Source organism: Eptatretus burgeri, chromosome 8, assembly GCF_056783735.1.
Source record: "Eptatretus burgeri isolate ZD-2024b chromosome 8, Ebu_testis_v1, whole genome shotgun sequence".
Lineage (NCBI taxonomy): Eukaryota > Metazoa > Chordata > Myxini > Myxiniformes > Myxinidae > Eptatretus > Eptatretus burgeri.
Window position 1 is genome coordinate 26,287,902 of NC_140968.1, and position 12,795 is coordinate 26,300,696.

Sequence of the window (12,795 nt, forward strand, 5' to 3'; positions counted from 1 at the left end):
CCGCAAATGGCATGCTCGCGCGCTTGCCCACCAACCACTGAGTCAAGGTTGTGTGACAGCTTGTGCAGCAGATGTGTGGTGCCCAGCTCTGTTCTTGGTCCCCCACCTTACACCCGAAGTAGTGAAAGTAGGCGGCCTTCATTTTCACTGCTGTAGATATACTTCGCTGTTGATCTTTTTTGGTATACCGACCACAGACATAACAGAAGTTGTCAGGATGATTGGTACAGGAACACCTACTCATCTTTATCTGAAAGAAAGAAATATAACACAAGTTAACAACAATTGTACGAAATAGACATGTTAAAGACATATGTAAATTTCATTGAAATCCTGACTTCTAGGCAATGGGAATATTTCTGTTCCTGAAAATCCTGACGTGATACAGCAAAACGGTTATGATTTTTGAAATCAGCGTACCCAAATTAGTCTTAATCACTTTACACATCTCCAGTAAAAAAAATTTTTTGAAATTTGTTGTTCAGTGTTATCAATTGTGAAATATTGCAGGAAACATTTATTTGATATGTCTAATGACAGAAACTATGTAAATATGACACATAATCTTTGTACCTCATGGAATCAGCAGAAAGCACACAAACTCAGGTAAATTGTGACTTCAGTTTAACAATAGCAATGTAAATGTGATGTGCCTGTACAAGCTTTTGGTAAATCAGATTAAAGAAACAAAGGTGTTTATGATAAAAAACAACACAACCATGACATGATTGTCCAGTGTGGCCTGAAAGTCGCTTTACCTCTCTCTCAAAAAGCATTTGTTTTTAAACTATTTTAATACAGCATGCAGGTTTAATTGTGCTTACAATAATTAATCCACTGCATCAGTGTGTCAGTGTTGCCGCATACCACGGCAGGGGAGGGTGGAGATGGGAAGGTGGGAGAGGTGTGAGAAACTTTCAGGCTATCCTGTGCAATTCAATTCAACAAAACTTTTTTTTATCAATTAGTTTATGGAATTATCAAAGTTATAACTAGGGAGTTCATGTAACACCTTACTCTCCCCAGTGTTCAAGTATACAATTCCAATGAAATAAAATGATTTTAAAGGTCGTATAAAAAAATTAATTCAGGAAGTTTACCGCCGTTGACACAGTGGGTGACTTATACACCACCTTATTTATCACGTTACATTAGTTCTTCATGCCTGTTGTTTGTGTCCTTTATAACATCCTTAAAAACAGTAAGTTTCCTGTTTGGAATGATTTTCAATTTTGTTTGACTGCCAGACAGGCAGTTTTAAAAATAACAATAAATAAATAAATATCGCACCCGTGTTCAAAGGGAGTGGTACAATTTGGCATTTCCTTTTCACGATGCAAGGCAGCTAGAGCATCGCCTTGTGTCAATTCAGCGTCTGCACCGCTTAAAAAAATTATTTTGACTGATGGACCGGTGGACATACCGAATATTGAAGTGGCTAAATTGTTTTCCGATTCATGTTCCGATTAGTGCTCAAAATATAATTTTCAATGGATATTAAGTTGTTAATAGATCATAAATTGACGTTTGCAGACAGATGGGCAGACAGAAGTGAACAAATTGCTTAACCACACATTTTGCTTCGTGTGCGTGGGGTAAATATTATGTACAAGTGAGTGTCAAACCAAAATACCATGGAACGTACATGTACATCTGTTACATAATCATGAATACACAGATATGTTATTGGTACATTGTAAAGTAAAATCAAATGAAACTCTACCCGATTCACCTGACTCTCAAATGGATAGCTGGTATTTTTCGTGTCTGCCATAGATTGTCCATTTTGGTTAGTGGTCCTTTGTTCCGTTAAAGTTTTCAACAGAACATCCGGTCGTGGATGTCATTGATGGTTGTGCTGCTTTCTGATAAGCTGGGTATAAACGAGAAACAAATGTGCCATTTTGGTGTAGTTTCATCCATGACGAATCCGGTACCAATCTTTCTGAGAATCTTTTGAATGGATCTATGCTGTATTGTTTTCCAGCCGATCATTATTTATCTATTCAATAACGATTAACGCGTGAAAAACAGTAAGCAGGTCGTGTAGGTGATATATATATATATATATATATATATATATATATATATATATATATATATATATATATATATATATATATATATATATATATATATATATATATATATATGCATGTATATATTGTTACGGTTCTAGGAACTGTATGCATACAAGAGACAGTTGTCCCGAGTTAGTTATGCCATTAGTATATATGCAGATAGATCCCTTCCTTGTGTGTAGTGGGAAGATACGGGGGGGGGGAGGTGCATTGCGATGGGATTTTAGTTGGGATTATAAATCATTTCTTCCCTTTTATTTCATTGCCCCTCTTATTGGAGCCACAGCGTGATGAGTGCCTACCCAGAGACTGGTTATAATCTGAGGCAGAATCCCGGGGATGGTTATCTGAGGCAGAATCCCGAGGATGGTTATGGTAGCTGCACCGTCATCCACCTTCCACCCAGACATGGCGGTGTGGGCGGGCCTTGCCGGTGCCTGGCCGAAACCCCGCCCAGAAAGGGCGGACCACACAAAGGCCCTGTCCAATCAGGATGGACAATGACGTCGGCTTCACCATGGCTCCACCCCCAAGCTCCGTGATCTATAAGTTACGAAGCAATCCTCAGAGTAGTGCAGTGGAATGGGATGAAAAGGAGTTCGTGGTTGGATTTGAGAGAAAGAAAGGAAGGAGTTGGATTTGGAAGTGCTTAGTGCTTGGTTGGTTCGTGTTCGGTGGGTTCGTTGGTTGGTTGGGAAGGTTGAAGGAGGTTGCGGTGGAAGGATTGGAAGTGTGCAGTTGTTGAAGGGGTCGTTGTTACGGAGTGTCTGCCCACGTCTCACCTCGGCGGCCCGCCTGTTGTGCTGGTCCGCGCACACCCGACCTCGACCGGATCTCTCGTCGGGTCCTGTCTGCTGCCCCGTTCCCACCTTGGACTCCGCGCTCTCCACGGACCCGAACTCCACACGGGCGGCTGTGGTCCGAACTGTACGACTGTTGTCAGGTGTCGCACCACGGAGCACTCCTTCCCCCGAAACTCTCAGCTACCGAGAACTGAGACCTCAACTCTCCCACCCCTTCCGAACTGCGAAAGGTCCCCTTTTCTTTTAATGGGGTTCATTTTGTCTGAGTGTGTGTCTGAGTGTGTGGCGCCTGTCCTTTAAGTAAATTGTATAAGATTTTTGATTATTGTAATTGTTGTTTGTATTAATCTCGCGTAAGTCTGCACTGTCTGCTTTTATAAGTTGCTGTAAAAATTGTCGCACTACATCTCTCTCTTCTTTCCCCTACATAACACACCAATAAACTTGTTCCTGTACCACATGTTTTTCCTCGCCTAGTGTAAATAAATGATTGTAGAAATGTTCCCAGTTCGTTTTTGTCTTTTCCTTCATTGGTCCAGCATAGTTCGGATCGAAGTTGAGCCGGGTCTTTATCCCCGATAATCCGTTCATTCTAGCCGGTACGTCCTTGGCAGTTCCGCTCGGCTGCATCCGATCCGGAGTTGGTAGTTGGTAGCTGGTACTCTACCATAGTTGGTAGAGTGGTCCGGTTCGAGCAAGGCGTACCAAGGGCGTGGTTCCCCGGTAGTCAAAACTGCGTGGTTAATTAGGTAAACTGATTACACCTGGCAGGAAGACCCTATGCTACGCGGTTGAGATATTGGCGTCCACGGTCGGTTAAGCGATCCACCACGTCACGGAATTATCCGTGAGCGATGGCCTACAATTCCAGGAGTCTGGTGGGAGACGACGTAACTTCACCCACCTAGTGGTCGTTCTCGCCACAGGACCACGGCCCGCAACAATATATATATATATATATATATATATATATATATATATATATATATATATATATATATATATATATATATATATATATATATATATATAATCCCAAACAAAGACCATATACCCCAGAAGTGGGAAATAAATTGGGGTTCTACACAAAGGAGTATACGTGATCAACAAAACCAGCTCGATATGGTGAAACACGGCTACCACCATTCAAGTCCACCAACTACCTCGGATGTTGTCCTACCACAATATAGTCAAACTTAATCTATAGTGGATGTTTAAGCAATACCTTTAGTACGGACACTACCAAAATTAGCTCATAGTGTAACTTACAAGGTATCAATGGCAAAAGCAAACAGTACATTTTGATAGGTAGATAGGTACAAGAAACAAAATATATATGTATATATGATGAGGGAAATTATTTTGCATCTCAAAAGGCGCCAGATATTTATTAGATACGAGACGACCTGTGAACCCATTGGGTTCCCGTTGTGACAGCGGTTGATAAAAAAAATCATTTCAAAAATAAAAAACAAAGATAGCTCCAGCGAACGATACTGCTGAGGTTGTTTGCATTGATCAAATAATACCGGAGTACTTGACTTAATTGGGAATTGAATTTTTAATATTTTTTTTCGTTGCCCGATTTCAACGAAACTTGATATTGCACGTCAATGTGAAAAAAAAAAACGGAGAAAAGAAAGTCGAAGAAATTGTGTGTAATCTTCGAAACACAATTTTATTTATTAATGAACACGGAGGTATTAGATCAAAATGGTGATGGTTATTTTATGCTTAAAATGAATTGTTCTTTGTCTGTACTAAATGTTTGAGATTTTAAAATAAATCATTTCAAAAAACAAAAAGATAGCTCCAGCGAACTATACCGCTGAGGTTGTTTGCATTGATCAAATTCTCCCAAGTACTTGACTGAATCGGGAATTGATTTTTAAAAAATTTTTTCATTGCCAGATTTGAACGAAACTTGATAGTGCACACCGCAGGCGAATGGTGAGTAAGGTGGGCTGAATTTTTGTGCTATTGTGTATCGTTTTGGCTATATTTCGGGAACATACATACATACATACATACATACATACAAGATGAGAGTTTTAGTAATATATAGATTGATGCAAATAACTGTGTAGCCCTCTGCTCTCATTACGGCTGTCCGGAGAGTGTATGAGGAAGGCAATCATAAAGAAGTTTCAAACTACCACCTGTTTAGCAATAGTGCCTTCATGAAATTAGCAGGCTTCAACTTCCCAAAATGAATGTGCAATACAAGCAGAAGCCTATGGTAAAAATACCATGATATGGAAAAAAACAAACAAACAGGAACACATTTATCCTTGCACAGGTTAAAATAACTCAAAACTAGGAGGCTATAGATTTCTTAACACCAAAAAAAGAAAGCAATTTGGGAGCGATTTAGGCAGCAATATGTTCCCAACACACCACCCTGGTTCAATTTTTTTTGGCCGATTGAAAAAAAATTATATTTTCCCCATTGGTGTGGAGTAATTGAAAGTAGCTTTTACATAATTATTTCTCTGTGAGGAGCGTTTACCTGTTTCAGGGTGGGACAGACAGTCCGACAGAAAGACAGACAGCATTAGCCTATATATATATATATATATATATATATATATATATATATATATATATATATATATATATATATATATATATATATATATATATATATATATATATATATTGTATTTGAAGCTCTGGCCAAAACACTGGCAGTGCCCTGCTCAGTAAATGTACTTAAACCACCATCCACAGACATTTTTCAGAGTGAAACCAGCACAAGTGAAACTGCAGGCAGCAAGTTATTTGATTAAAAACACAGCAAGATGAGAAAATGCATCAAATAACCTTTTGGCAAAACGAAAAAAAAAAAAATCTAAATGAGAAAAGGAAGTTGAGAGTCTGATTAGGGAAACGTGGACAGCCACAATGTTGGATCTTACAAAGAAAAGGGAAGGAATGTTTCAGGAAGATTACTTTCAATCAATAAAAGAATGTATATATTTTACATTTTCATCTCAAGTATTAACTCGTTTAGCTAGTGTGTTATTCCAGTTCACCGTAACATTTTTAGCTTCAGAGTGCACTTGGAATGTCCTCTCAAAGAATTGAAACTCACCAAATAAACACTCATCGCAAAAGCAGAAGTAAGCCTTCGCATGTACTGTGTGACGGGCACTCGTATGTGCATTTCAACGAAACAAACTACTTCAAACTTTTGCCATCGTATTCCAAGAACTTTGTGTTTTCTCGTTTCATGAAGTGGGTCAAGAGAAGTGACCATAAACAGGAAGGGAGATGTAAAAACGTATCGAGAATGCTATGTTTGAATTATGGAGAGAAACTGTTCCTGCAGAGCGAGTGTCATGGTCCTTCCCTGGTTGATAGACAAAGTTGTGCAAGCATGTTTCACACTGACATAACAGTGAAAAAGATTAACTTGCGTCAATCAACAATGACAAAACAAATTAAACGAGAAAGAAACCCAAAATTCAAAGCCCGTCCACGTCCACCTTGTATGCAAACAGAACTTGAGGAAAAACAGCGGAAAAAAAATAAACAAGAACAAGCAGTCATAGACTGGTACTGACGAAATCGTCAACTTGACCTCTGACCTTGTCCAATAAAAGCTGTCTCTCGAGAAGGTTGCGCCGCAAACCAGAAGTTTCTACAATGATTCTGCACCAAACCATCAAATATCGAATGTTTGACCTCACTGTGACCTCACATTTTTAGCAGAATTTCGACAACCGAGTTTTAAGCGTCCTAAGCGATTGCAAAAACTGAAGACAAAATTAAAATCGAAGTTAAAACGAACTCGTGATGTCGAGCGAAGCAAAAATACTCCATTTCTCCACATGAATTTACGGAATTATGTTTGATCTCACTGTGACCTTGACCTTTGACCGATTTTGACCAAAATCTAATCAGCACGAGCCATCACCCTCCTGAATCACGTGGTGTAATTTGACATTGGTAGCTACTTCCGTTCTCGAGTTATCGTGCCTACAAACAAACAAACAAACAAGCAGTCATAGACTGGTACTTACGAAATCGTCAACTTGACCGCTGACCTTGTCTAATAAAAGCTGTCTCTCGAGAAGGTAGCGACGCAAACCAGAAGTTTCTACGATGATTCTGTATCAAACCATCAAAAATCGTAACATCGACCGAAGCAAAAATCTTCATTTCTCCACGCAATTATATTATACCTTAACGTAACTCAACGATGCGTCTGCTCAAGCGCACTGCATCACGTGACGACCCGTGACGCGTCGAGTGAAATATTTTTATACAATCTTAAAACGTCTCCAAAACATCCGATTTTTACCAGAATTTCGACAACCGAGTTTTAAGCGTCCGAAGCGATCGCAAAAACCGAGGACAAAATTAAAATCGAAGTTAAAACGAACTCGTAACGTCGAGCGAAGCAAAAATCTCCATTTCTCCACGCAATTATACCTTAATGCAACTCTACGACGCGTCTGCTCGAGCGCACTGCATCATGGGATGACCCGTGACGCGTCGAGTGAAATATTTTTTATACAATCTTAAAACGTCTCCAAAACGTCCGATTTTTAGCAGAATTTCGACAACCCAGTTTTAAGCGTCCTAAGCGATCGCAAAAACCGAAGACAAAATTAAAATCGAAGTTAAAACGAACTCGTAATGTCGAGCGAAGCAAAAATACTCCATTTCTCCACATGAATTTACGGAATTATGTTTGACCTCAATGTGACCTTGACCTTTGACCGATTTTGACCAAAATCTAATCAGCACGAGCCATCACCCTCCTGAATCACGTGGTGTAATTTGACATTGGTAGCTTCTTCCGTTCTCGAGTTATCGTGCCTACAAACAAACAAACAAACAAGCAGTCACAGACTGGTACTTACGAAATAGTCAACTTGACCTCTGACCTTGTCTAATAAAAGCTGTCTCTTGAGAAGGTAGCGACACAAACCAGAAGTTTCTACGATGATTCTGTACCAAAACATCAAAAATCGAATGTTTTGGATGTTTGACCTCACTGTGACCTTGACCTTTGACCGATTTTGTCCAAAATCTAATCAGCGCGAGCCACCACCCTCCTGAATCACCTGGTGTAATTTGACATTGGAAGCTTCTTCCGTTCTCGAGTTATCATTTTTTGGATGTTTGACCTCACTGTGACCTTGACCTTTGACCGATTTTGATCAAAATCTAATCAGCACTAGCCATCAGCCTCCTGAATCACGTGGTGTAATTTGACATTGGTAGCTTCTTCCGTTATCGAGTTATCGTGCCTACAAACAAACAAACAAACAGAAACGGAAGACATCAATATACTTACGAAATCTTTAGATTTCGTAAGTAACAAACAAGCAGTCATAGATTGGTACTTACGAAATCATCAACTTGACCTCTGACCTTGTCAAATAAAAGCTGTCTCTCGAGAAGGTAGCGACGCAAACTAGAAGTTTATACGATGATTCTGTACCAAACCATCAAAAATCGAATATTTTGGATGTTTGACCTCACCGTGACCTTGACCTTTGAACGATTTTGACCAAAATCTAATCAGTGCTAGCCACCACCCTCCTGAATCACGTCGTGAAATTTGACATTGGTAGCTTCTTCCGTTCTCGAGTTATCATTTTTTGGATGTTTGACCTCACTGTGACCTTGACCTTTGACCGATTTTGACCAAAATCTAATCAGCACTAGCCATCACCCTCCTGAATCATGTGGTGTAATTTGACATTGGTAGCTTCTTCCGTTCTCGAGTTAGCTGTACCAAACCATCAAAAATCGGATATTTGACCTCACTGTGACCTTGACCTTTGACCGATTTCGACCAAAATCTCATCAGCACTTGCCATCACGCTCCTGAATCACGTGGTGTAATTTGACATTGGTAGCTTCTTCCGTTCTTGAGTTATCATGCCTACAAACAAACAAACAAACAAACATACAAACAAACAAACAAACAGAAACGGAAGTCATCAATATACTTACGAAATCTTTAGATTTCCTAAGTAACAAGCAGTCATAGACTGGTACTTACGAAATCATCAACTTGACCTCTGACCTTCTCTAATAAAAGCTGTGTCTCGAGAAGGTAGCGACGCAAACCAGAAGTTTCTACGATGATTCTGTATCAAACCATCAAAAATCGTAACGTCGACCGAAGCAAAAATCTCCATTTCTCCACGCAATTATACCTTAACGAAACTCAACGACGCGTCTGCTCGAGCGCACTGCATCATGGGACTTCCCGTGACGTGTCGAGTGAAATATTTTTTATACAATCTTAAAACGTCTCCAAAACATCCGATTTTTACCAGAATTTCGACAACCGAGTTTTAAGCATCCTAAGCGATCGCAAAAACCGAAGACAAAATTAAAATCGAAGTTAAAACGAACTCGTAACGTCGAGCGAAGCAAAAATACTCCATTTATCCACATGAATTTACGGAATTATGTTTGACCTCACTGTGACCTTGACCTTTGACCGATTTTGACCAAAATCTAATCAGCACGAGCCATCACCCTCCTGAATCACGTGGTGTAATTTGACATTGGTAGCTTCTTCCGTTCTCGAGTTATCTGTACCAAACCATCAAAAATCGAATATTTGACCTCACTGTGACCTTGACCTTTGACCGATTTTGACCAAAATCTAATCAGCACTAGCCATCAACCTCCTGAATCACGTGGTGTAATTTGACATTGGTAGCTTCTTCCGTTCTCGAGTTATCGTGCCTACAAACAAACAAACAAACAGAAACGGAAGTCATCAATATACTTACGAAATCCAAAGATTTCGTAAGTAACAAACAAACGGAAGTCATCAATATACTTACGAAATCTTTAGATTTCGTAAGTAACAAACAGAAACGGAAGTCATCAATATACTAACGAAATCTTTAGATTTCGTAAGTAACAAACAAACAAACAAACAAACAGAAAGGCGTGAAAACAGTAACCTCCATCCATCTTCGATGGCGGAGGTTAAAAATTCAATAATTTGGGATCAAAGAAGTATGGCTATTCAGATGAGACTTGTTTGCAATGGAGTGAAAACTATTCCTCAAAAATAATGCTCACCTTCCAGCTTGCGGTACATATCCACTCACTATTCTCATTTCGATCCCAAACCTAAAGAAGCAAAGTAAATATATGAGTTAGAATTCAACTCAAAAAAACGACACTAAAATCCATGAGAACATTCACCCTACAGGTTCTCTAAATATTTTTCCACAAAATACTACTAGTGCTTTCAATGACATGTATTCAACATTACCATGCACCTGTTTTTCAGTATTTTCTCAATCTGACATTTTTGAACTACAAATGAACAACAAAGAAACTGGAGAGAGGTGAAAACACAAGTGATAAAGCTTTTGCCACAAATCAATCTCAAACCATTTGTTCATGAAAATCTTTTCGATAGAGCAGAGGGTCAACAATCTGACATGACGGCACAAAGGTAGGACACCCAGTCACTACCATGCATACTCGTGTTCATAACTACTCTCATTAATCCTCTCTAAGCACATCCCGTCCTTTCCAGGTTCTTGCATGCCACTTGTCTGTCTGTTTGTTTGTGTGCAGGATATCTCAAAAACATGTGCACGGATTCGTATGAAACTTGGTGGACAGGTTGGGTGTGCAACAAGGACGAACTGGTTACATTTTGGTGAAGATCTGAATCTGAATTCGGATACAAGAATTATTTAATTTTTAAAGTGATTCTTCACCATTGAGAGATATGTAGCATGATATTTTAAAAACGTATTGAGCCCGATACCTTCTCCTGGATCAGGCATCGCGTGGCGGAGATATGCGCTCTACCGAGTGCACTTCTAGTACTTGCTGTGTTTGAGTTTGTATCCAGATTGTCCACCCCAACTCCTGCCTTGATTTAATTCTTCCACTCACCCATTCTTCCTCCAAGTGTCCCTCTACCTTGCTATTCGTGTCTTCCCCCTTTCCAATGGTCATTTTGTTTTATGTTCTGGTCCATTCTGTGTTATAGCTCTTACATGACTGGTCCACCTCGACTTTCTATAGAAAAAAACAACAAAGCTGCCTATGCTCAGGAACTGCTTCATTAGCAGTGATTGTGCTGTTATGGCTGTGGTACATTTGATTGATTGATTGCATCTATTACTAAATGGAAACATCACGCATGCATGTATGTGACGTAATAAAAGAAGAAGAGGAAGAAGAAGAGGAAGAAGAAGAGGAAGAAGCAGCAGCACAACCTCATGCTTCAGCAATTCCTGCTGTCGTCAAATAAGAAAGATGGTTCCGTTTGAAAGCTGATAATCAATTTACTTGGTGGGAAAGCTAACAATCAATTTACCTTGAACAAAAATCATTGGTTGTTTAATCACAATGGTGCCCATTTTAAAAGCACTTATTTCTGTGGAAGAAGAAAGAGGAAGAAGAAAGAGGAAGAAGAAAGAGGAAGAAGAAAGAGGAAGAAGAAAGAGGAAGAGAAGGAGAAGGAGAAGGAGAAGGAGGAGAAGGAGAAGAAGAAACAAGAGCTTGATGCAGCGACTCCAATGGTGACATTCATTATTCTACAACGGCAGGAAACCCTTTGGAAGGACATGGAAGGAGCACACAAAATTATATACAGTGTAGTAATGTTTTGCGAAATAACAAAAAATGTATATACAGTACAAGTACACAGAGGGAACAAACGGAGAGAACACACAAACAACTAGAACAGCACTCGACAGAGCACATACCTCCGCCAGGCTCAATAGTTTACGTTTTGTATCCTACTGATAAGCCACATTTGGATCCGGACATGAACCAAAATCTAATCGGCTTGTTCGTGTTACCTAACCAACCCATCCACCAAGTTTTGTCATAATCCATCCACAACTTTTTGAGATATCATGTTATTTCTCGTTTTTGGTCCCATCTCTCATTGGTGAAGAATCACTGAAAAAAATTCTGATCTGCATCCTGATCTTCACCAAAATCCAATCAATTAGTCCTCATCACACAAAAAACCTGTCCATGAAGTTTTGCAGGAATCCACCACAACTTGAGATATCATGCTCACAGACCAACAGACAGGGATGAAAACATAACGTCCGTCCATTTTCGGTGGCGCAGGTAATGAACAAACCTTTACACTTTGGTCACTGGAACATGTAGCCAGACGTTGTCCATGAAAGTCATAGGCCACATCATGAATGAGGTCTTTATGGTCCGCAGACACACGGTGAGCCACGTACATCACACAAACGTGACCAACGCACTCTGTAAAGAAATCGCAACAGACATGACTTCACACCATTAATAAAATAAAGAAAACAAAACAAATTAAACTTCAAAATATAACTTCAAATTGTTGTGAACTTGGCACAGTGGTACCCAACAAACTTGCTTCGGAGATTTAAATAAATAGATATAAATTAGAATGGTTACGCATCATCATCAATGCAAGTTTAATTCATGGTTATAGGTGGGGTTTGTAAAATGCAGGTGGGATTGTAAAATCAAATGGAGGTGTATTTGGTGTATTAAGGTTCAACACACACTAACAATGACGTTAACCAAAGTTGAAAATTTAAAATACACAAATCAAGTAAAATATTGACATCAAACCAAAAGGCAAGTGGACATGTCATAGTGTTAATCTTTATTATTGTTGTGTCCAGCTGGTTAACACCAGTCTGGACGGATAGCCAAATGGTTCCCCTGGGAGATCCTTGGAGATTATAGCGCGCGCGGAACGGAAGGTGGCGGATCACGTACCAGGGATCACGTACAACGGAGGCACACGGGTTTATACTCGAACCCACAACGAATAGACAAACCAAGTAATTTAACAAATGATGGTTTGATGAACATAAATCAAAGAGCGATAATGAAAATAAACCAACGAACGAGGTAATGAAAAGAGAGGTGAACTAAAAGCTAATTGGAGA

At 39.5% G+C, this 12,795-nt stretch overlaps 1 protein-coding gene across 4 annotated transcripts in view; it reads right to left on the bottom strand.

Moving 5' to 3' along the window:
• SEH1L (SEH1 like nucleoporin) overlaps nt 1–12,795 on the bottom strand; it is a 55,779-nt gene that overhangs the window by 37,150 nt on the left and 5,834 nt on the right. For 3 of the 4 annotated variants that reach the window (XM_085891251.1, XM_085891252.1, XM_085891249.1), the window contains 2 exons: nt 11,991–12,124; nt 9,950–10,000 (listed from right to left, as the gene is read on the bottom strand). In XM_085891251.1, the coding sequence (XP_085747377.1) occupies nt 9,950–10,000; nt 11,991–12,101 (162 nt within the window). In that variant the 5' untranslated portion in view covers nt 12,102–12,124. Of the gene's footprint in view, nt 1–1,732; nt 1,874–9,949; nt 10,001–11,990; nt 12,125–12,795 lie in introns of those variants that run through there. The other variant, XM_085891253.1, reaches the window with a different exon arrangement.